Here is a 23,945-nt window from a genome sequence, read left to right as displayed (position 1 = left end):
GGTTGGCTAGGTTAAGGCACGAGGGGTGAGATTAGTTAGGGTGAGGGTAAGAATATCAGGGTAAGCCAATCAGAGACAGAGTAGGGCAGGACATGCTGAGCGTGTGTTTTCAGGACAATGGACCTTTGAAACAATGGCCATTTGTTTTTGGGATAACAGTCTTCCGGGCAATGATGCTTTTGGTTCAATTGAACATTTTTCTATTGGAGTTTCGGAATAACGGCCGTCAGAGCAAAGGCACGGCAGCTGAAACCAGAGATAGTTCAAGTGTATGCACTGTTGGTATGGTAAGGGGTGACAGTCTAATGTTAGCTGAATTAGTTGAACTGTCAGTTAATGTGTAAAGGCTAAACGCAGTTGAACTGTCAGTTGGAGTGTGAGTACTGAAAGCAGTTGAACTGTCCAAGAGATAAAAGCACTGCAATGATCAAGTGTTGAAAGCAATGAAACTTTCCGGTGAAGCTGAAGGAACAGGGACAGTTCAGCAGCTGAAGTTTCAATAATAAGTAAGCACATAAGTTGAAGTGTACTTTTACATTCTGTAATTACAGATGGTAGGATTTGAAGATGGATTTAGATCATTTTAGATAAAACTTTTTTTTTTACCAGAAATATTTAGGGTACTCAGAGAGCACAGACCTCCGTCAAGGCCAAATGCTCTATCACTAAATCTTCACAAAAGTGAAAAGTGATTTTGATCTGCTCCAAAATGTATTTGGTTCTCGCTTGGCCCGTGCTTCTGCCTCATATTATTATTATTGTGATCTGTAGTGTTTCTAAGATGAAACAAGATCACCATAAACAGCCTGTTGGAATATTGAATTCTGCATAGAAAATCTGCACAAGCACAAAGTAATGCTCAATTATGCACAGTCGCATTCCCTCTCTCTCTCTCTCTCTCTCTCTCTCTCTCTCTCTCTCTCTCTCTCTCTCTCTCTCTCTCTCTCTCTCTCTCACACACACACACACACACACACACACTAACCGAGGGTCTTATAAACATTTCACAGAGAGAAGAAGAAGCACACACATGGAATTTGGACACTTTATTTGGGCATGATGGGAGAAGGGAAGGGCCTAAGAGGGTTAGAGATGTAATGTCTTGTGAAAGAGGAATCCCTCACAGTAAAAGTAAGCGCCTACAGTCACATATTTACTGCGTGGTGGGCTTCACTGTTTACAATAGCTATGAGTTCATCCGACACTCTGGCTAATAGGCTACTTCTGGGTACATGTATTGTGTTGCAAAATGTCATACGGATGGTAGCTGATGAGTAAAGAGGCCTCGTTTAAGGAAAAGACTATAAATGTGTCACCTTTTTATCGACTGGATGAAGAAAGTTTGTGATAATGTGCTTTGTATTTAGAATAATCTTTTACTTTACATATCTGCTGGTGTTTTATGAGAGTATGTTTTTTAAGAGCTTAGTTGGGATGGCAAGATCGTAAGCAATCCAGGTGAAGGGTTGGATGATTGGTCGTTTCTTATTACTAATGGGACTGGAACACACACCATGGCACATTTTAGATAAAGTATTTCAGAGTGTACATCAGCAGAAGCCTTTGGAGAAACATCTTGGATGGCAGGAGAGATCCAGCTTGAATATAGAGATGCGTGGTGTGACGGAAGCATGAGTCATGCAATTTCAAGGTCTAAAACTGTTTAGGAAGAAAGATGCAGTAACACAGAAAGGGAAGGAGGGGGGGAGATAGAGAGGGAGATAAGTGCTGTTTCAGAAACTCAGAAGCCCATTTCTACAGTAAGCCATTTCCCCCCTCCAACCGCCGACCCCTCTCCTCACTCCACTCCGTCTGGCTATTTATGGTAGAAGTCCTCAAGATCCTACGCAGCTCAGAGGAGTTCTGAAGCCTGAGTTCATGGAATCATAATTCCAACCTGTCGCTTCAGTGGGACAGGAAGCTTCAAACAAACCTGGATTTGGTCAATTAAACCCAAAGCCTCAAATAAAACCTAGTCAGTCACAGGTTAGTGTGCTTGCCTTTAGTGATTTCACGTTTGAAGTTTCTTCTTCAAACTTCACTAACTTACATCTTAAATTCAATTCTAAATGCTGTGTTCCCAGCAAATGTGAAGTGATTTTGCTTTGCGTTACTTATTCGTGTTAAAATACACAGATTTTGATGTGATTTAATTGCAATAAAAGAATGCCGAAATAACAACATCATGATGCAGATTTGTAAAAAGTCAGAATTCATGCTTTGTCAGCCGTGTTCGCAAGATGACAAGCAAACAACTTTTAAAATGCTTGTTTTCTGAATGGGGTTTGGATCGACCAGTGCTATGCTAACATTGTAGCCGCTTCATCAACACACAAAATAACGTCATGTAATTTAGGCATAAATACAGCTGCGACGTTATTGTTTATTCACATAGATATCTACAAACCGTGTCATTTAAACTCACCCACATCTAAGATGTTTATTATTGATGACAGATGGCAACAACAACTTCAGTGACTTCAGGAGCATCTCTACACTGAGAGGCTTTCGCGACACAGCATCTTGTAAATTTTTCACGCGAGTTGAATAGCAAAACTTTCATCTGGTCAATGCTGCCACTTCAAATGACACTTCAAACCCTTTCCAGTGTCAGGTCTCCTCTCAACAAAAGGTTGAATGAAATGAAACTTCTTCAGCTCTAATAACTCACAAAACTCCCACTGTTACACAATTTACATATCAACTAATATTTCAACCCCACAACACTCACTCATCAACTGGACATTTCAACTGCATTCGTATTTTACTCTGCAATTGACAACTCATCTGCTTTCAGTGATTCAGTCTGTTAATCTTTTTACTACATTTATCCTTCAGTGAACACTACTCAACTCCCTTCAATCTTACACTTAAAATGACACTTCAATCACATCTTCTTTTCAACAAAAGGTTGAATTAAATGAAACATCCTCAGCTCTGATGGCTACTACAACTTTCACTGTTCATACACAATTTACTTCAACTGCTTTCACTGCTCCCAGTTTAGCTGACACTTCAACTGACAGTTTTGTTAGTTCATACATTTGTGTTGGAACTGATTTATTTAAAGATATCCAAGCTGACACTTCCAGCCCAATTTAGCGCCTATACTTCTACTGCAATTTCAACTCCTTTCAGTCCTTCAACTGAAGCTTCAACTCTTTCACTTCAACTGATCAGTCATTCATTCAGCGCTTACACTTTACTAAAGCTTGAACTTGCACTGAAGTATTTTAAACCTGCATTATTTCTATTGGCCAGCAGGGTGCAGCTCCACTGGTTGCAAAAAGAAGTCAGATTGTATAGAAGTCTATGAGAAAATTATTTACTTCTCACTTGATTTATTACCTCATTAAACATTTTTCGAATGAGTTTATGGTCTCAATCGCTACTTTCAAGTCTTCTCCAATACAGCATGATGTTCATTTTATAAACCATAGTCCCATTTAGAGTAAAATAGACGACAAACCAAACTACCTTGTGATTGACATGTCCGTACCACGGTGTCCCAACCATGACGTCCATTCCACAACATTGGTTCCTACCACGACACGACGTCCCTACCACTACTTTGCTACTTGTTTCGCATGCCAAAATTAGCATCCCAAATAATACCAAAGTTAAAGAATCAGAATCAGAAATCCTTTAATGTCCCACGACGGGGAAATTTACATTGTTACAGCAAAGAGAGTACACAATTAAATAGAATACAAATACAGTAACAGTAATATAATATAAGTACAGTTGCACATGACAGTGTAATTGCAAAAGTTATAAAAGAGAATATTGCACTTGACAGCTAAAGTTATAAAAAGTGAATAAAAAGTGAATATTGCACAAGGCATTGATAGTTGGACAACAGTGGTGGAATAGTGTGTTCTTGGTGTGGTGGTCTACCAGGGGCCGTGGTGATTGTACAGTCTGACCGCTGCAGGAAGAAAGGACCTACAGTATCTCTCCGTGAGACACCACGAGTGAAGCAGCCCGTCACTGAGGGAGCTGCACAGTGCTGACAAAGTGTCCTGGAGGGGGGGGGGGACATGTTGTCCAATAGAGAGGACAGCTTGGCTGTCATTCTCCTGTCTCCCACCACCTCCAGTGTCCAGTGGGCTCCCCACGACAGAGCTGGCTTTCTTCACCAGTCTGTTCAGTCTCTTCCTGTCAGCAGCCGAGATGCTGCTGCCCCAGCAGACCACTCCATAAAACATAGCTGCTGTCACCACAGAGTCAAAGAAGGTCTTAAGGAGCCCCTTGCACTCCAAAAGACCTCAGTCTCCTCAGCCAATAAAGCTGCTCTATCCCTTCTTGAACAGAGCAGCAGAGTTATCTGACCAGTCCAGTTTATTGTTTAGTTGAACACCCAGGTACTTGTAAGATTTTACAATCTCAATGTATACCTTTTGGGATTTTAAATGTTAATTCAATTTCTTTCGCTAAAAGTATTTTGCCTGACACCTCAACTGTTTTCTGTTAAAAATGTTTCAACAGTGTTTTTCAGCAGAGCACAATGTAATTTAGCCTTTTCTAGTTAGAACTATCTTAAGAGGTTTTACATGTCACTCATCCCTCTACCTTGTGCCACCTGACGAGTGGTAATGCAGCACGAAACAGGAACTGTCCAAGCGTTCAGGTGTTTTCACACGTCTGATCCTTGGCCCTTACTCACCGGCTGGGACAGGCTGATGACATCTTCGGCTGAGAAAGGTGGTAACAGTTAGGTGCTGCTTGTTAACAAACTGGTTTAGAAAGTCATTACGAACAACTCCTGCCAAGGCTTTAAGTACCTTGTAAAATCGACTCCGTTTATAGCTTCTCCAAAGTCTGGATTGGAATGTTGATTTTTCGGTGTGTTTTTGTTTCCCCATGTCTGGGAAAGGTCTTCAGCAGAAATTCCTCCTGAAATAGGCATATCCCTACAAATCTATTTATTTTTTACATAACTATAACTTGCTCAATATTGCTCAAGGCACACAGAGATATGGGAGGGAAAGAGGAGACTTTCATACACATGAATTCATTAAGTTAAAATGTCTTACAAACACACGAGCGGCTGTGGCTGTATCTGTATCCTGCACATGCTCCTTTGTGTTTGTAATGCCGTAGAAATTGTGTCGAATCAAGTGACGACAGACGGTGTGTTTTTGTAACACGCAGGTGTGTTTCTGTATCTACACGACACGCAGGTGATGATATTCATCCTGCGAGTGAAGTCGAGACAGCAAGTCCACACTATGTGTGCTGTAGTAGTGAGAGGAACTTTTCATTCAGACTCTGTTATGTGACCATGTTTGGTAAAGCTCTTGAGGCACGGTCTCTGACCAAGCCCCTTGACCGATTGGTGCACACACACACACACACACACACACACACACACGAGATGGTTTCAATCACAGACCTACTGTGGCTCAGAGTCAGACCCCCGCCCCCTTTAAATCTCTCACTTTTCCACGCTCCTTCACATCTCTCATTCCTTCTAATCCTTCTCGTTCCACCCTTTCATCTCATTTTAATGTCAGTCTGCGCTTCACCTTTGCTTTTTATTTGAATATCTCGCATAATTCGAAGGAAAGAAAAACATGGAGCAGCGCTGCCAACTATCAGTACTGGACCAGTTCAGTATGCTGCCGTCTGGATGATTTACACTGACATCATTGTTCACAAACCAAGGAAACTGCTGAATTGGGGGGGGGGGAAGTAAAAAGTAAACTGAGGTTGGCTTGGTAAGAATAAACATTTAAATGCACAATATGTAATAGTCTGCCACTAGGGATCTCTCTCTCAAAACAATAACAAAGGACAGTTTGGTGGCGTCACAAAGCAGTGTGGGATCATGGGAGATGTCTTCACCATCATTGCAGTCAGCTCAGCTTCATCTTTCAGTCGAATTATCCGCAGATCTCCTCTCCAAAGAAAGCAGACCAGGTGATTAGAACCGGTAGAAAACACTGAATGAAGCAGTATCACGTTAACAATCACCACGGAGAGGCTACGAGCTAACTGCTCTAGTTTGCTTTGCTCGTCTCTCTGATAACTTCAGATCCAGACTTGCGACGACTAAAATCCTTCATCAGGTTAAAACATATAGTTGAAAAAGACCAATGTCTAAAAAGTATATTGTTAAAAAGTGGCTCAAAACTGGATAAAGTCCATTTATGACCCATTTCAGAATGATGACACGTCGCCATTACACTAAATTACCTCAAATTAAATTCTGGATTTCTCAGTCTTGGAAAACTGTTGGAAACATTTGGGATGTAAGTACACAACTCAAAACACCTAACATAGGTCTAGTCGTTTTTAGACATTTGAAGGGGAAATTTGACAAATTTTGTCAAAATAAAAATAATCAGGCAAATATTTTCTCTTGGTCTTCAACTTTATTGAAGAGCAACACTTTCAAGTAAATCTCAGCTTTCAGCACTACAATTACATGATCATTAGTGGTGGTCATTGTTGACGATGACAGTCCGAGTCACAGAGTGATGCTCAGACGACCCGCAGGCCTGTGTGTAGTGTAGTGTAGGCTGTTTCACATTAAAATCTCCAGAAAACAAAGACGGATCAAAACAAGAAATTGCATTGCATTAAAAGACGCACTAAAAACAGACAAAGAGGGGAAACAACACGAGCCACACTGGCAAGTCTTTGAAAAGGAAAAAAAAAAGTGTTATCAGTTTGTCTTCATTTTGTCCAGTCATTCTTACTCATTATACAAATGTCGTCATCCTCATGACACTGAAATTCAATCCATCATATTTCATTGTACATATAGGATCAAACTTAACATCAAAAATAATAGTTGCCTAAGTACCATGTGTGACGTTGAGAAGACCGGCAGAGTGTTACAGTTTAAAGTACCAGATTCTGATGCAGCTCTGTTTTAATGTACCTAAAAAAGAAAAGCCATTTTGCCATCCAATTGAAAACACAAAAATATGACCAAAACAGGTTTAATTAGTACAGTGTGCATCTGGTTTCAATACTTGATCACAGATATATACAGATTTGTATATACCTTTATAATATACATCTTTAAATATATTCATTACATTATATAATGAATGTTGGCCTCCCCAAAGAAACAAAGGCAATGTGGTTGTTCTAACCTGATACAACACAGATCATGGCCTTACAATAGCAGCCTCATCAAATTCATCAATCATTAACTCATTCTGTTCATTTCTCAAACATCCCCAGGGTGTGACATACAGCACAAACATCAGGTCTTGAAATATATTCTGTAGAAAACCCTGACAAATACAAAAACTCTCCAGTACATAGACAGCCACTGCACTTCTCATGTATGTAGTTTTTACTTTGTGCACGAGCCCTGCGTCAGAGCAGTCTAAACTCAAAGCAACCAAAAGCACGAGATGCTGCTACAAGAAGAAGAAGAAGAAGAAGAAGAAGAAGAAGAAGTGTACCAGCATCACGGCTCAGCCAGCTTTTAGGGAATCTCCCACAGTGTAGTCTAATTATCATAGTTTCAATATTACAGTTTTCTTTCGCAACTATTCACAGCTTTGAGTTTAGGAGGCCGGAGAAATGAGATGTTAGCCTTCCCGTCAACTACCTGTATAATCTTAAAGAGCTTCTGTCAAAAAAATATAGTTTCCATTCTGATCACCTGGGACAGTGAGCTCATCTTAATGCCACTAAATAACTATCACAACATTCATAGAGACATACCCCTGTATTCAGGAGAGCACGAAAATCAACACAAAACTCCCCGAGAGGGATCAGTTTTGGATTATAATACTTGGCCGGATTAATCATTGTGCAGGCAGATTATAAAAATATATACAAAGAGTATACATGTGGAATACAGAGGGAGATAATCACAGGGCATTACATTAGAAAGTCATGCTAATCCAAACCTGGCTGCATCACATCCACCGTGTGTGTAAAGGCACAAGATACTGTAGCCCCTCCTCTGTGGTGACAGACAGAAAGACAGGAGGTCGCCGAGTCATTGCTCCACAGGGAGTGTGCTTTATAGTTCCACAGTGACAGCACCGCCACATTCTCAGACTATTCCAATTATCTGTCCAACTGAGATGCAAAGACCTAAGAAGGAACTCCACCAATTCTACACTCCAGTCTGTTTACACGTCTGGAAGTACGACACCAGAATAAAGAACAAGAGGCTACAGCCCACTAAATTAGCCGCTATGAGCAGACCTGAATCTCTTAACTGAACCCTCAGTCGTTGTGTTGCATTGTGGGTGATGTAGGCACCAGGTTTTGACAAGGAAAAAGAATGCGTGGAATAAAAAGACAAGTGTTTTTTTATCCACCTGTTTTAATGTTAATTTTAAAGTTGTGCATGAAAAAAAAAAGAAAAACCTCAAAATATTACGAAAACGTTTTTTACGCTTGGCTTCGGTGGTAAAAATTTAAAAGAAAGTGCCGTACATTGGAAAACGTGAATTAAAAGTCCACTGGCGTTTCCGCTTCACTGAAGAATTTAAAGATAGTGGCAAAGAAACCATCAGATGTGCGTTGAGCGATGAAGAGAGTGACCTTCCTCACGTTAACACATGAAACAAACACAAATGTCATGTTTCGATTGTTTGGAGGTTTGAACAATGCGCTCTTTTAATTATGTCAGTTTGATGCACCTTCTTTGGTTGCAACAACTCCTAAACAGGAGTGGATGGAAAGATGTATTAATTAACAGCTTTCTTTTGTTTCATTCATTTGCTTTAGTTGAATGATGCAGTACATTTGGATGGATATCTGGTTCTGCTGTATCAAATGTGATACTTGTTCATTGAGATTCCCCCGTGGTGGGATTAGTGTGTAATGCTAAAATCGGTGGAGCACCCTTTTAAGCAAAAAGGAAATATGCTTTTCCTTTGTACGTTTCTCGTAGAGAGACAAAAGCTACATTTCAAACATCCTCTTGTTTCTCTGTCTGTCATGATATCAGCTATGTAGTCATTAGTGTCCGATGACAGCAGACTGTACAACGACAAGACTTCATGAATTTGTAAAAAACAGTAATGCCGAGCAGCATACAGTGAATGTGGTAATGATTAGCGAGTTAACCATACAGCATGCAGAGCTACTGTATGTGTATATACTGTACAGACATGCAGGGAGGAGAAAGGAAATAACAAATACATGCGTTCAGTCGGCTCCAAGAGGCAAAAACATCAACTGTTTTGGAAGACAAACCTCTTGTAAGCATTAGATTAATGCAATTCATATTTAGATGTTATTCATCTATCATGACTATTCATGAAGGCATCACAGAAATATGTCAATCTTACCATGCGCTGTAGTGATTTCGTTTATAAAGAAAAAAAACAAAAACATGCAGGATTGCCACATTGCTTTCGACAGCGACATATTGGTACATCCAAAGTAATTAAGATATTAGAATAAAAAAAACAAAAATAATTGCTAGCATTCCTACTGCTGACATTCTGCAAGAAAGAGAGCACCGTGCCAGTGTTTTAGAAGGGCATCAATTACAGTGTATAGTTTGCACGCTATGCGAACTTGAGGAAGGGAGTGGAAAAAGTCCACACGCAACATCAGCGTGTTCATGCGCGTGGACTTTTCCCACTCTCTTCCTAAATTAGGTTTTCAGATTCACCGAGAACAAAAGGAGATAAGAGTATGTATAAAAACTTCCGGGGGTGTTTCTCTAGAAAGTACACGACATAGTCGGGTGAGAAAAGTGATGGCGCTCTGTTTTACTGCATTGGCTGGGATAAACTCTGGAGGAGAGAAGAAGAAGTCCCTCTGAATCAGTTATATTACAACAGATAACATTTTAAAGGCTAAAATCACTCTTTACAGCAGAAAGAACAACAAAAAGGATAAGAATGCGTGTCCAAACCTTTGACTGGTACTGTACTAATGATGACGGGGTTGACGAGGTCATTGTAAGGCAGGGGGAGAGGTAGAACAAAACCAAACGTTCAAGCTGGATAGCGGCTCCCTATCCAGTGAGGCAGAGGGTTGCAATGGATGTAATATGACTCAGACACGTGCCCGACTTCAGGGTGTAAAATCAGAGGGTACACAGAAAAAGAAACTACAGCTCAGTGATGCCCACACGATGAATACTGAAAAGGCAAAATCCTCCTATGAGAAGCTAAAGGATGTTGGAGAGCGTGTCTTTCCCTCTCCTGCATGCATATTCTTAAGTTTTTTATTAATATATAATCCAAATTGTAAAGGGGGTCAGAGGGGCATGGCTGGTGAGATAGGCAGATGCCACTTTCTTACAAGGAGGCCACAGCAGGTGATACTGTAGAAGAGGCATTATGGTGTTTTTCTGTCTCTTTTTGTGAGGTCTGATGAGTTTAAGACAAGAGCCCTATAGATTCACAAACACTGTATGGGTCTGATGTGAGAGTACGTCGCTCAGGCGGCCACGTCTCCTCGAGTGTGGACGGAGCATGAACGACACGAAGGAAGCCTCCGAGTCGCTCAGGAGCAGTAGCAGAGCGAGAGATGGTCGTCTTCTGAAGGGGCTGAGCTCTGTCGGGCTTTGTGATTTTATTCCTCGTGCAAATTAAATGCTTTCCTGTCTTTCGCAGGTACTTCAGAGGACTGGCTTTGGCTCAAGTTGAGCATGTGAGGAGACTGAGGGGGGAGATGTTGAATGGTGGTTAGGGTACGAAAGAGGGACGAGGGACAGTCAGTTAAAAGTGTGCTTGTGAGTTCTGCCTCGTCTGCGACCGGAAGCAGGCTAACCCTGAGGCTGCGAGGGCTGGTGCTCGAGGGAGTCAAAGAGCAGTCTCTTCGTCTCGTGTCAGGGTCAGGACCTGAGGACCGCCAGCCTGTTCCACTAGCCAACTGCAAGGAGATCATTGGAGGGTGGGGGTGAGAGGGACGCTGAGGCTATAGCAACAGAGAGAGGCTGTGAGGTTCCTGGATGTCCGGCCTCCCTCCCTGCTCACGTCTGTGTCTACATATCCTTCTGCTCTACGTCTCTTCAGTCCTTGTGGTTGTTGATGTGCTTCCCGTCCGAGGAAGCCTCCTTCTCCACTCCTTCCTTGACCTTGCGTCCTCCTCTCCCGGTCAGCACCTTGTAGCAGCCGCGGGCGATCTTATACATCCAGATAGTGTTCAAGATATCCAGGGCGATGCAGGAGGTGATCCAGGCCACCTGGGCGGCCAGGCCCAGCCGCTCAAATTCCTCAGTGCCGAAGGTGATGAATACACTGGACCAGTAAGATGGCATGACGGCGGTGCGCACCAGGAAGAACACCACCGCCATGGCAACGCCGTTTATCACCACCAGCCGGTGTGAGCGGGGGTACTTTAACGCCTCAAAGAACCACCTGCAGGGAGAAGGTGATTAGAAATGATAGAGTGGAAGATAAATCAGCCATATGGTGATATATTATTAAACTTGTTGTTCCCCCTTTATTATTGACTCACAAAATACAATCCAACACCGATTGTATTTTTAACCAATACATTTGTATACATGTACTGCCAACCCTTTACTAATACACGCCTTAAACAAGATCAGTCCTAAACATTATTACTTTCAATTTTCACTGTAGTACTTTCAGATTCAACAGCACTGACAGACAAGAAGAAAACAGAAGGTCGATATGAATCCTGGGATATGTTGACGAGTAGAGCGATTCGTAAGGCTGACTCACCTTTGGTTCACAAACGGTGTGGACAATTCTGAAATGAGCCGGAAGTTGGCAAAATAGGGAAGCACGCCTCGTGTCTGCAATGACCAAACACACAGACACGCAAAATGACACAAATACATTTGTGATATAGCAACAATCCAGTGTCTCTAGTTGCCTTTTTAACAGTCGTGGAACGTAACTAAGTATTAACTCAAGTGCATTTCTGAGGTATTTTATGCCACTTTCTACGAGGGAAATATTGCACCGTTTACTCTACTACTTTATTTGATCAGTTACTTGGCACGTGAAGATTTAAAAAAAACTATACTGAATATATGAAATACAATGCAGTAAATAATACCACCCAACAGTATAAAGAAAGAAAATAATAATAATCACATAATAGTACAAGTAAAGAGCCCATTTGGCCACATCATGAGTATTTTTATAAATGAACGTACATTTTCTTAGTTGACTGCAGGACGTTTACTTGTAACAAATGGTTTGTAAATAGTGGGGTTAGTACTTTTACTTAAGTAATAAGATCCTAACGCTTCCTCCACCACTGAGTGTATTTACTGTGGGTCTTGAAGAGTGATCGACTCACCAGCACATATCCATATGCATACAGCGCCGCCAAGTGGTGACAGACAAAAAAGCCGTCCCCCATAGTGCTCCAGTTAGATGCGAGCAGCACAAGGTCTAGAGGACAGAGGGACAGGTTGGTTAGAAAGCTGGCAAACACGATGAAATCGTCTGTTTGACTAGGAGGAGGATTATGTACAGAATTACCTTTAAAAAGGCAAAGAGCAGCACAAGAATCCAAACACAAGAACGGTTTAAATGTTTTATAAAAGGCTGACATGTATGTAATCTAGGCTCTAGGCTCTGGTCATGACCTTCACTTTCTAAAAACAGTCTGAGGCAAGTCTACAGAGTAGACAAAATACTGCATCAACAGGACTTTATCCTCATATTGTTCCATTTGACATTAAATCATTAATATAGTTTCTTTTTTTATCAATGCATCTAAATATTCACATATCAAAGTGCTCTTTTGTAGCCAGCAATGCGTTAAATCTAAACCAGCAATGCATTGGTGTTTGTTAATAATCAAGTTACTTCAAGGACTAGCAACTGCAGCGGTGAAAAGTTAAATATAACGAAAACATTTGAAGGAATACTTCAGGTATATCAATTACTTCTTACTACTTGAAGTTACCATGGGGGGGGGGGGGGGGGCGGTATTTGATACACAAATAATCAGTGTGTGTGAAGCATTCCTTTAAGGCTGAAAAAAATAAACTGTAGTCTTCAATTTCTAAAAACAGTCTGAGGAAAGTATACAGGGGTAGACTAAATACTCCATGAACAGGACTTTGATGTATGAAATAAGATTGTGTATATTCACATATGAAAGTGCAGGTTGAAAGTAATTGCAGATTGTGGTCCCTTTGCTGTGTGTGTGTGTGTGTGTGTGTGTGTGTGTGTGTGTGTGTGTGTGTGTGTGTGTGTGTGTGTGTGTGTGTGTGTGTGTGTACACACCGTATACATTGCCTGACATGGACTGTGCACTCGAAGAAATGATCAACAGAAGTACAAACAAAAAGGTAGCTCACCATACAGGAGGTAACCACAGGTTATGGCTACATTTAGTTTGACGAGACTGGGGTCACCCCTGTGGAACAGCAAAGAACACATTTTCAACACAGCTTTAAACATTTCAAGATAAACAAGCCGGGATGGGAAGCTACTTCACCGTTCCAGAACAATCTAAAGCACTCGCACTGTTCCTCGCATCGATGATCTAATTGTGTAAAGAGAACATGATGCAATTTTGCGAACGACTTTATGCAACGAGACTTGCAGTCACCATGGATCACGTAGAAAGCTCATTCAGGGTTGATGGTGTAATAATTGTCCAACGCTGATGAGCTTACTGCGATACATGATTAGGTCTTGATTAAAAAAAGAACAGCCTGTTGACACGGTCTGTGAAAGAAGAGGACGTATCATGTTGCGTGTATAATGTGACAAACAGTCTGTTGTCTTTGAACAACATATTACAATCAGGGTTTGTATCGTAAACGCAGTCAGAAACTAGAAGAAGCAGCGAAAATATTGTTGTAAACTGAAACTAAATCAAAATGATATCCTTTAATAAAAACTAAACTAATACAAATATTTTAAAAATGAACTTAAACTCCTTTCAGTCTTAGTTTTTTTTAGCTGCAATATATATCGCTATCGAAAAACAGGAGACCATTCTTTCAAATGACATCAACTCTCGTGAAATTGAACCACAGAAATGGAGCGGACTGAACAATCCAGGAGATGGAGCTGTGCTGCAACGCTTCACAATGAATCCCTCTTGTTGTTCACATGCAGGCTAGTCTTTAGATATTGTAGTTCGATCAAACGCCAGTTAACAAAGTGGGTTAGTTTCTTCGGCGTTCGGTAATAAAAAAGGACTCAAATTGATTCCCAAATCAAAAGTTTTAAACATTATTGCCATTCCTACAGTTCTCTAACCATGCATGTTGTATGTATATGTGGCTACATACTTCTGAGACATTATACGTTGTCCTGACAAACTATTAAATATATAAAAACTCAAATTAACCCTCTCTAAAAAACTGAAACTAAACTAAAATTAGCAAACGCAAGTAGACTTGCAGAAATGCAGTGAAAACTATATGAACATTCAAAACTAGTATTAGTATTACTAGTAGTGACGCGCTCCGGTGACTTAGGTGACCTTGCAAATAACATCTGTTCAAAGTGACAATGAAGGCGTCGGTGCTTCAATAGACATCCGAGCCTGGTATCAGTCACTAGTATTGTATAGCAACTGACTGGCTGACCGCTTGTGTAACACAACCCCACAACACACATACTGTACACACATTCAGAAGTACACGCACACACACACACACACACACACACACACCTTACCCACCATATGACCCTGAGCACACCACTGTCAAATTGTATCCTGCAGATTTCACCTGATATTGTTCAGTGCACCATCTACCTGTGAGCACTGTGACCGAGTGGCCTGCATATGAATGCATAAATAACACTCACTGCATTTGTCTGCACATGTGACATAATTCTCATCAGCTTGGTCACACTGTTAATGAAGTGTTCCCTTTCTTTCTCTGCATCTAATCTAATGCCTGATTCACAAGTTAACTGATCAGTTGTATCACTTTACTACTGCACTTAGAAACGCAGCAAGCAAATATAAGCTTGGATAACACCCCACTTATCTGATAGTCAGAAAGTCTGCAATCACAGTCCAAAGGCTTCATCATAATCACATCAGTGTGATGTGACTTCAGTTCAATTGAATGTACAGTGAACCCACGCTCCTCTAGCAACGTACGGTTAACTGACTGGAATTTGGCCTAGAGAGATATGGAGCCTTTTACACAGGAAGTGCGAAAATAGCACTGACTCAAAGGGGCTCATGCACGACCCATGAACTCATATGAACTGGTACGTGCTCTTAAGTGGCACGTTAGAGAACTTGTCGCCTTCACTAATGTTCTTCTTAAGTGGTCCAGGCCTGTCATAGGAGTCTTCTACAGAGAACCTACAGTATTATATTCTTCATTTATCTCTGACTGTCACAATTCCTTGCCTCCCCCCCCATCTCAGTTATGGACTGCTTTGCTTTAAGGGTCCTTTTCACTGTGTGATTTTGGGTTGCCTGAGACTAAATTTGACAACCGTGAGAGAAACATGGTAATATCTTTGGACTGTGAGACACATCCATGCACCGGTGGCCAATTTGGAGCTTTAGTGACCAATGACAGCTTGCAGCTAAATTTAGGACAAAAAGCGACGTGACTGCTGTTACGACCCAGGTCTACAAACCCAGCGGAGGAAAACATGAAAATACACAGAAAAGAACTGGCAGGCACAGTATTTCATAAGCACCATTATTACAGAGATGTGGAGGCGCAGATGCACAATTCGTTAGATTTCTGACTTCAAGCTCAGTGGTATGACATGTCTTTGAGCTCTTAGGTAGAAGGCTTGGGCGCTTTCTACCATCCTTACAATTTATCTAGGTATGCATATATGACGGTATTTGTGTAAAAAAAAGAGAAAGAAAAAAGCTCAGCAAAACTCTAAGGAGCAGCTTGTCACTACAATGTTAAAAGCTAGTCCACCTTAAATGTCAGTCCACCTTAAGTGAGCCGAGATTGTGGCTGACTTCGGGGCTAACTCCCTTCACTTTAGTTGACAGGTGGCGAACAAAACACGGGAACCTGACTTGATCTTGAGGACTTGTAGCATTTATTCACTGACAAATTGTACACATGACTGCTAATGTCAAACATACACACGCAAAATGTGTTGGTTAAATATTATATCCAAACATAGGTTGACCTTAACTCATCACAACCCTCATTCTACTCGGATTGTCTTGCACATGTTACGGACAAGTCCAGAAAAGCTAATCAAGAAATGCAACAGGGGCGATGGCGGTCAGACTTGCTGCTTGTTAAAAAGAATGTATTATGATAACAGCCAAGGCCCACGCTGCCAGCCAGAGCAACACAATGAAAGAGCCTAAGCTGCAGCTGAAAACAATGCAGGTTTCTAACAGTCTGGATGTGGCCATTTATGCACTGTTGAGAGCAGCAGAGAGAACAATGCTGCTGTGTGACAAGTCTTAATGGTGCTGTAATATAATCAGATTGACTGGAGACTTATTGCTTGCACCACTCTGCTTTGCAACAAGGTGAGCTTTAAGGCATTAGGATACCGCTGGGGATCGGTTAGGTGCTGGTGGGCTGAAGGGGATAAGTTGAGAAAGGGCTGAGGAAATGCACAGTCATAGCAAACTGCAAGGCTGAAGTTGGAACACTGGTTTTATGCTAACAAAGAAAATATTTCCACACATAGAATCACTTGTTCTTCGTGAGAGCTGACAGAAATTATGAGAGGGGAAAAAAGTGCAACCTGTTCCAAAAAATATGTAAAGACAATGAGGCATGGGGAGGAGGGCTAAGATAGTAAGCACCTGAACACTCAGCAGAAGAAGATTGGTAGCAGGAGGAGGGAGAGAGCCCCTTTTTTGTCTCCAATCCTCCCCCTTAACCACCCACCCCCCACTTCCCATTTTCTCGCTCCATCAGCGATGCTGGCTGGGGCCGACACAGACAATAAGAGCGAGGGAGGTGTGCTGCATTGATTCGACAGCCAGAGATGTGGGGTACAACGGACAGCTAGGGGCAGAAGGAGGCTCTTGGTGGGGGGGGGGGGAAGAGGGTGCACATGAAGAGAGAGATAGAGAGGCGGGGGGTGGGTGCTAGAGCACTAGGCTGCTGTTGTTTGCTATGAAAAGGAGCCTTGTTGGAGGGATTCTAGTCTGTCTGCTAGGGAGCCAGAGAGGAAGCGAAACAGAGGGAGGAGAGAGAAAGAAGCGGAGGAGGAAGGATGGAGTGTTGTAAGAATTTAAGGGAGAAGTGAGAGACCGAAAAGCTCAAAGACCGATTGAGATATTGGAAAGGAGGAAGAAATGGGAATTACCATTTCTCACTTTGCAGGATTCACTGATGCAAATAACAATGTCAGCAGTGGCAGAGAGCGGAAGACAGAGAGAAGACAGTAAAGACGATAATCAAAGGCTAAATCCACTGAATCTAAAAGTCTCTGGAGACTCCACTGATGCATTAGATCCATCCCCTCCTCTTTTTCATTCTGATGAAGGGAACACCATCCTCATCTCTCCAAAAAGGAATTAACTGATGTTCCTTCACTACCTCCCACCTCCCATCTTCATCTGTTTCCTCCCTTCCCTTGTGAGCTAGTCATGGCTGCCGGTCTGAAAAGGCAGATGTGAGACGACAGGTTTCTCAACAAAAAACCCTGAAGCCTTCACACATTTTTTTTCTTTTCTTAGCCTGCCAAAATGACATGGCATAATGTGTATTTTTGCCTTTTCCAATGCGAATACAGTATCATTGCTTCTTTTTAAAAAATTTTTAAAGGGTTTAGAGGTTTGTATTTGTTTGAATGTCACACTTCCTCCTGCCTTATTTCGTTGTGTTACAGTGTTGTTGGATGTTTGATATGTGAATTAGCTTTCTGTTCCTCTTACCAGACAGGGATTGGCGTTGACTGCATCATCGAACCACAGGATGTACAGACAGAACAACCCCACAACCAGAGCGTGCACAGTCGACACCAACCTGGGAACAGACAAACAAGAGGATACAAATATTTAACATGATGACAGACCAGTAGGAGTTTACAGTCAAGAATCCTAACTATTGGGTTAACATTAAACACGCAATATGTGATTTTCTGCACAATATGTGATTTTTTAGGAAACTCTCAATCAAAACAATAACAGAATACAGAGCTTGGTGGGGGTTAAGTCTCTGCTGTCTTGTTAATTGTGCTTGCATACAGTACGTAATTGATTACATTTATGTTAACCCCTGTGTCCATGACTTCTTTTTCTTATTTTATATCAGGCCTGATAAAGTATCACCCTGAACTTTGGAGTGGTTACCCTTATCTCTCCTCTGCCAGAATCACAGCTCCTCCACAGTCACCATACACCCTCAGCAAACCCTGCCCTGCGGGCCGCAGCTGCTGTCCTGAGCCCCCAGGCCAAGACTGGCTCTACAGATCGGCTACTGTATGACTGGACGTGTCCATTATTACTGCTGATTCAGAGTGAAGTGTCTAAAAATGGAAAAGCTTTGGAGGAACTTGGCTAAAGGAAGTTGGAACAACCAAGTGTCAATATAGCCGTCTGTGTAGGTTATGTTACGAGTCACGCAGACACACTCTGGTGCTCGTGTTCACATTGAGAGGTTTCTAATTATACATTTGTAAAAACCAAAACATTGCACAATTAAAACGAAGAGAGCAGACATAAGATAAAAAGGAAACAAAGAAATCAACAATTTTAACAAGTCGACCCTGCACTTCTTTGGAAATACTTTCTCCCTCCTCTCCTTGCACTTAAGTCGTGGTTACATAAACATCGCACTAACACACTGAGAGCTGGCTGTTATGCAACAGTAGGCCACTCTGAAGTGAAACATCAGTGCCTGCCCTTTGACTTGTTTTGAACTATTCATTTGGTAATACACCCTGTACGTTCAAATGAGGACAGAAAGGCTAAAGTAAACTATAGTTGTATGAATGAATGCTCATCAGAGACAGCAGAAGAGACGGACAAAAAGAAAGGAGGGAGAAAACAGCCCACAACTCAAGAGTCTGTGAAAGATGTTATGCAACTACAAATTATTGCCCCTGAGGTTTCTGCTTGAAACTTAAAAACGTCCCTGTGCTCCACCAGCCATTCACAGCACAGCTGTAGTTGTGTGGAATGATGATGAGTTGGCCAGAGGCACATTAGGGGCCACTTTAACAGAGCTGCACACAGGGCAACACAGGTCAGTTCCGTCAGGATGCCATGACATTGCAAGGTTATATAACAAAACTATTCTAGGGAGGCGTGTCAAAAATGTAAGTGTGTGTGTGCGTTAAAAAGTCAAGTGCAACAACAACATGCTAGTGAGTGTAATTTCACTCAAGTCTGCCCCCTCTAATATCTAAGACGACAACATTCTATTCAAGGACTTCCTATATTTTCAGAGATCGTAAGAGCGATATCTTAATAGCATCAACACCTGGAGACCAAGAGTGCAGGAGAAAATAAAATAAATAAAGATCCTGTTCTTTGTGTGTTGCACTTACATTGGTTTGTCTTATTTGAAGCCATTGTTCTGCATTTAAAGGATTTCACCTACTTGAAGTTAATGTACTTGCAAGATTCCTGTTGTTTCGAGATATATCCTCATGATTGTTTGCACTTTTTGTAAGTCGCTTTGAACAAAAGCGTCAGCTAAATGAACTGTAATGTGCACAGAGCATCTTCATATTCAACATTACTGTCACAACTGGTAAAAACTATATCCAAAATGTTTGTGAGATGGGAGGCACCCTTGCACCCATTGAGAGTTAAAACAATGTTTCAGTGGAATATAATTAAATTGCTGTTAATGTTTTTTTGTACATCACAACAAACCATAGATCCAGAGAGATAATACTTTTGTTTTACACTTTGGGAAATAAGCGCATTTGCTTCCTCGTTAAATGTTACAATTAATGCTGCTCTTGTGTCTGTATACTAAATATGAAGCTGGAGCTCATAGCCAGTTAGCTTAGCGTAGTACTAAGACTGGAAACAGGGGGGGAAACAGCTACCCTACCTCTGTCACAAAGTGAGCTTCAGAGGAGCTGAAAGGTGGATTTTGATATCTTTAGACAGAGCCAGGCTAGCTGTTCCCCCTGTCTCCAGTCTTTATGGTAAACTAATCTAACCAGCTGATGGCTGTAGCTTCATAATGAATAAACATATCAATCTTCTCATCTAACTCTCGGCAAATGCACGTATTTCTAAAAATGTCAAACGATTCCTTAGTTTCCATGATTGTATGTGAAAGTGAAGCCAATATTCACAGTTAAGTGTTCTCAAAATGACAAACTATATCTAAAAAAGAAAAAAGGTGGTGAGGGACCCTATCTTTACTGTGATGCAAAAAATAAATCATGCATAAAAACATGACATCCTTTCTTAGAGCGCTGTGGTGAAAGGTTTGTTATCAGGTTCTGAACTGGCAAACTGTTAATACAGCATTTAACAAAAGCAAATGAAACAAATAGAAAATAAAAAGCTTTAGTTTCCACATGGTTCCAAGATGCAACTGCGAGAGCTTTCACACGTTAGATGCATAATAAAAAAAGTTGTGGTTTTCTGTGACACACCTGGAGTTCCACTCGGTGAGCTTGGTGGTAGGCAGCCGTCCATAACCCGGTGTGAGGACGGAGGAGAGCCGAGGGCTGACCACTGAGAAGAGAAGCTGGAAACCCACGAAGCTGCCAGCGACCACGGTCAACTCTCTCGTCTCCATCACTCACCTAAAAACACAACAGAGGAGGAGACAGGAAGGGAGAGGTGGGGGGGGGGCAGGATACGGAGAGGGTGATACACATGGACAGGTTCAATCGATGACTGTCAGTCATCATGGGCAGCGCCACAAGAGAAACTGAGGTGGCGGTGGCAGTGAGAGGGTGAAGCGGGCACCCTGTGTGGTTCAACCAGTCCACAAAGAAAAGAAGAAAAGGGAAGAGACAGGAGGGAAAAAAATTTAAGCCCAAGACGTGGGCTGTCTAATGCAAGTGACATGAGCGCTTTAGACAAGCAGTGCAGTTCATAGAGAGGGAGGAGAAAATGAAAGGCACTACAGTTAAGGGCAACAGAGGGAAAAATAGAGAGTGGCAAGAAAGACAGAACAAAAAAAAGTTATTGGGTGTTGTGAATACGGTGTATCGCAGAGCATTTAGAATAAAAGGTCACCATTTATATGCATATTTTGCAACGGGATTACAGTGAGATGTCCCTGAGAAGAAAACAAAGGCTGAGTGAGAAAAGAAAAGAGGATTGTCCAGATGGAGCCAAAGGTTCAACTCATGAGACCGAGGCAGTGGAAGACTGTAAAAAGATTTTAGTCTGTATTTTACCATTTTGACCTTATCCATGTTTAAATCATCCGTTTATTAGACAATTAGTATCTGTCCTTATTGTTGACACAGATTTCAGTATTAGACCAGAAAACCAATACAAATTTAAACTAATGCGAACAAACACAGGCCCTGGATGTAGACGGCGTGCAAGCAGTTGACTGTAAACACATGCATATGCACAGGGTACACTCAAACTGAAGAGATTTGTTTACCCTCACTCAGGTCAACAAACTAAAAGCCTGTCTTTTCAAATCACAGACAATCAGTGGACTGAAATAGAACCATTAAACGCAGCAAAATCAGTTTGTTCAAATGATCTTTTCCAGGCTCAGTTAAATGACAAAAGTGGAGAAAATGAAAGTTATTTTGGTGTTTGTTGTAGATTGACTGTAATCGTACTGGTTCTCAAGCTGCTAACGTTCAAGAGCTGTTCTGAGCCGCCGGATGTCTCAGGGTCGTGCTGGAGCATCAACGACTCGCTTGCTTCATTCCCAAGATAAACAAAATAATGAGCAAGTACAGTGGTCCGGGCAAATTGTAGCCCTCAACTTGGACTAGAAATATACTGACATTGCAAGCAGTATGTGAAAGTTCCTCATTTCCATTTTCTATTTTGCTGCAGACACAAGTCATCATCCGGCTTTGTTCCTCAGCTCCCACCATCACACCTACCTACAACTGCAATTACAGCAAAATTGCCCATAAACAACAACAACAACAACAACAGAGATAAAAAAAGGTCACAATGTTCATAGGACATTCTGGATACTAAAGTACATCCTCATCATGACCTCTATTGTTGTTACAACTTACTGTACCTACGCTGGTCTGGACTCTGGCCTGAGAAATGCAATGACATTCGGATTGAACCACAGAAATTATGCAACCAATTTAAAACCACTTATACCAGGAGAGCTGGTGATTAGGATTGCACAAGCAAGGTAAAGATTACTACCGACTGCCAGACACCAAGGTAGAAACATAATATAATGTAGCCATAGATTTTGTGAAGGCTTTCTCTTGGCAAAGCAATCCACGTCACTTGACAGTGCACATGACACTTCAGGCATGCAACCTACATTAAGTTCTATTTTTAAAATGTCCAATGTCATGCATACATACTGTTCTGTAAGATACAAGGAAACAAAGCATCCCAAGACAAAGTGCCACAAGCAAAACCAGTCATTTTAAATACTGCCATGAAGAATACAGCTTTCCTGAGAGCCACCAGAGGCAATCTTCAGAGCTATTTTCCACTTGAGCTTTAGATACATTGGCAGAATAAACTTCAAAATCGATCAAAATTGATAAGACTATAAGATAACTTTCAAATACAGGTTTCCCACAAATCAAAGCAGCTGTAAGACGTGCTACTCCTACTTCATTATGCTTTCCAATGTCCCCATTATACAGGGAAGCTGAGGCGGGCAATTCTTCTTGGAGGAGCCACATCACTCTGAGAACCTCTTATTGTCCCCAGCAGCAGCTATGCACATTACTGAGCCACGTTGATCATAATGCAGCATGTGCCTGAATAATTCATTGGCCTTCTTTACCTGGTTTACACTGCCCCATGGGAAGAGGCAGCATACAGAACCTCCTCACTGCGGTTGACAGGCCGCACAGGAGAGGTGCTCTGCCGTCCACGTTTGACCTTGTTCCGCCGGACTATCCTGCTGCTGTCAGCAAACTATGACCCCGTGACATATCGACCAAACATAAATAATAGCGGTTCAATTCCCCCTGTTCCTTTGGAAACCTAAACCGGCCTCCGTCTACCGCATTGCTACATCAGACCAGTGGGTTTGACTCGGTGTGTAGCAGCTCCAAGGCACAAAGCTTGTCCAGGCTCACCGATCTCTGCGGGCGGGTTGGGTCATGACATGAATACTGATAAATAACGGGTTATTATTGCCGTTCAATCGGCTATAGATGTTCCCAGTTAGCATACAGACTCCTACGATAAGCAAAAGCTCCCCACTCAGTATTGTGCACCACATAGCACAGTAGCAACCGGCTAGTACAATTCAAAGTGAAGAGTAACGGTAATTGGCGACCCCTGCTTGATAAATGCATTATCATTATGCTTTGAGGTAGCAAATACGAAGCCTTGTAGACAGTTATTGGGAAGGGCGAGCAACGTGTCCGATAAAAATACAGGCCACATTATCAATCGCAAACACAGCTATACAACACAAGCAAGGCAGGTGTCCAACGAGTTGTAACAAGAAGCCGAGCCCGGCGGATAATACGCAACCCCTGCATTTCAGGGGGAAAGTTGTTGGCTAAAACGGTAAGGTTACGTATGCTGTTGTTGTTGCTGCCACCGACGAGGCACAGAGCTGTTGCAGTACCTAGGTTAGTACGGTAAAACACATATAAATGGTGTAAAATAAACACAACACATTTAATATTTGACGAGGTGGAAGCAGTAGGGAGTGCTCTGTTACCTGCTATCCGTCGCATAGGTCTGTGTAGGCGGATAAACTCCCGTTATGCCGCCGTCTTCTCCACTTTCTTACAACTTGACGTTAGCTAGCAAGTCGGCTAAACCGATACAGCCCGCTTGCTCTTGCAGCGCGACCCCTGGACAGAAAGAGAAAAAGAGCCTCCTCTGCTACGCGAACAATGCCGAGTGCGAACCACCATTACAACCCGAAGAAAGTGGCTTTTCTCACAGCCTTATTTCTTTACTGGTTACGAGTCGGATAGAAAAGTTTTTACTCGTTTTATTTTGGCGTTCTCAGTTAGGACCAACCGATGACGTCG

The 23,945-nt window shown here is 41.9% G+C and overlaps 1 protein-coding gene across 2 annotated transcripts; it reads right to left on the bottom strand.

Annotated features, from left to right (window-relative positions):
• Window positions 1-6,357: 6,357 nt before the first annotated feature.
• tlcd4b (TLC domain containing 4b) lies at window positions 6,358-23,945 on the bottom strand. Of its 2 annotated transcripts, XM_029437495.1 has the most exons (7): window positions 23,627-23,945; window positions 20,418-20,570; window positions 17,731-17,821; window positions 13,232-13,290; window positions 12,220-12,314; window positions 11,634-11,707; window positions 6,358-11,303 (listed from the first exon to the last, which is right to left on the bottom strand). In XM_029437495.1, the coding sequence occupies exons 2-7, from the start codon at window positions 20,458-20,460 to the stop codon at window positions 10,955-10,957; spliced, it is 711 nt and encodes a 236-aa protein (XP_029293355.1). In that variant the 5' UTR covers window positions 20,461-20,570; window positions 23,627-23,945; the 3' UTR covers window positions 6,358-10,954. The 2 variants fall into 2 exon arrangements, with proteins under 2 accessions (XP_029293355.1, XP_029293356.1); XM_029437496.1 differs by lacking the exon at window positions 23,627-23,945 and having other exon boundaries at window positions 18,148-20,552.

This window comes from Cottoperca gobio, chromosome 8 (genome assembly GCF_900634415.1).
Source record: "Cottoperca gobio chromosome 8, fCotGob3.1, whole genome shotgun sequence".
Lineage (NCBI taxonomy): Eukaryota > Metazoa > Chordata > Actinopteri > Perciformes > Bovichtidae > Cottoperca > Cottoperca gobio.
This window is presented reverse-complemented; position numbering and strand designations above follow the sequence as displayed.

What these genes read in the sequence shown, in the direction of transcription:
- tlcd4b (XM_029437495.1), bottom strand. Translation starts at nt 20,460, where the DNA reads ATGGACGGCTGCCTACCACCAAGCTCACCGAGTGGAACTCCAG. An exon ending in CTCACCGAGTGGAACTCCAG is followed by an intron (nt 17,822 to 20,417) that starts GTGTGTCACAGA and finishes GTCTGTTCCCAG; the next exon opens with GTTGGTGTCGACTGTGCACG. An exon ending in ATGCATATGGATATGTGCTG is followed by an intron (nt 11,708 to 12,219) that starts GTGAGTCGATCA and finishes TGGTCATTGCAG; the next exon opens with ACACGAGGCGTGCTTCCCTA.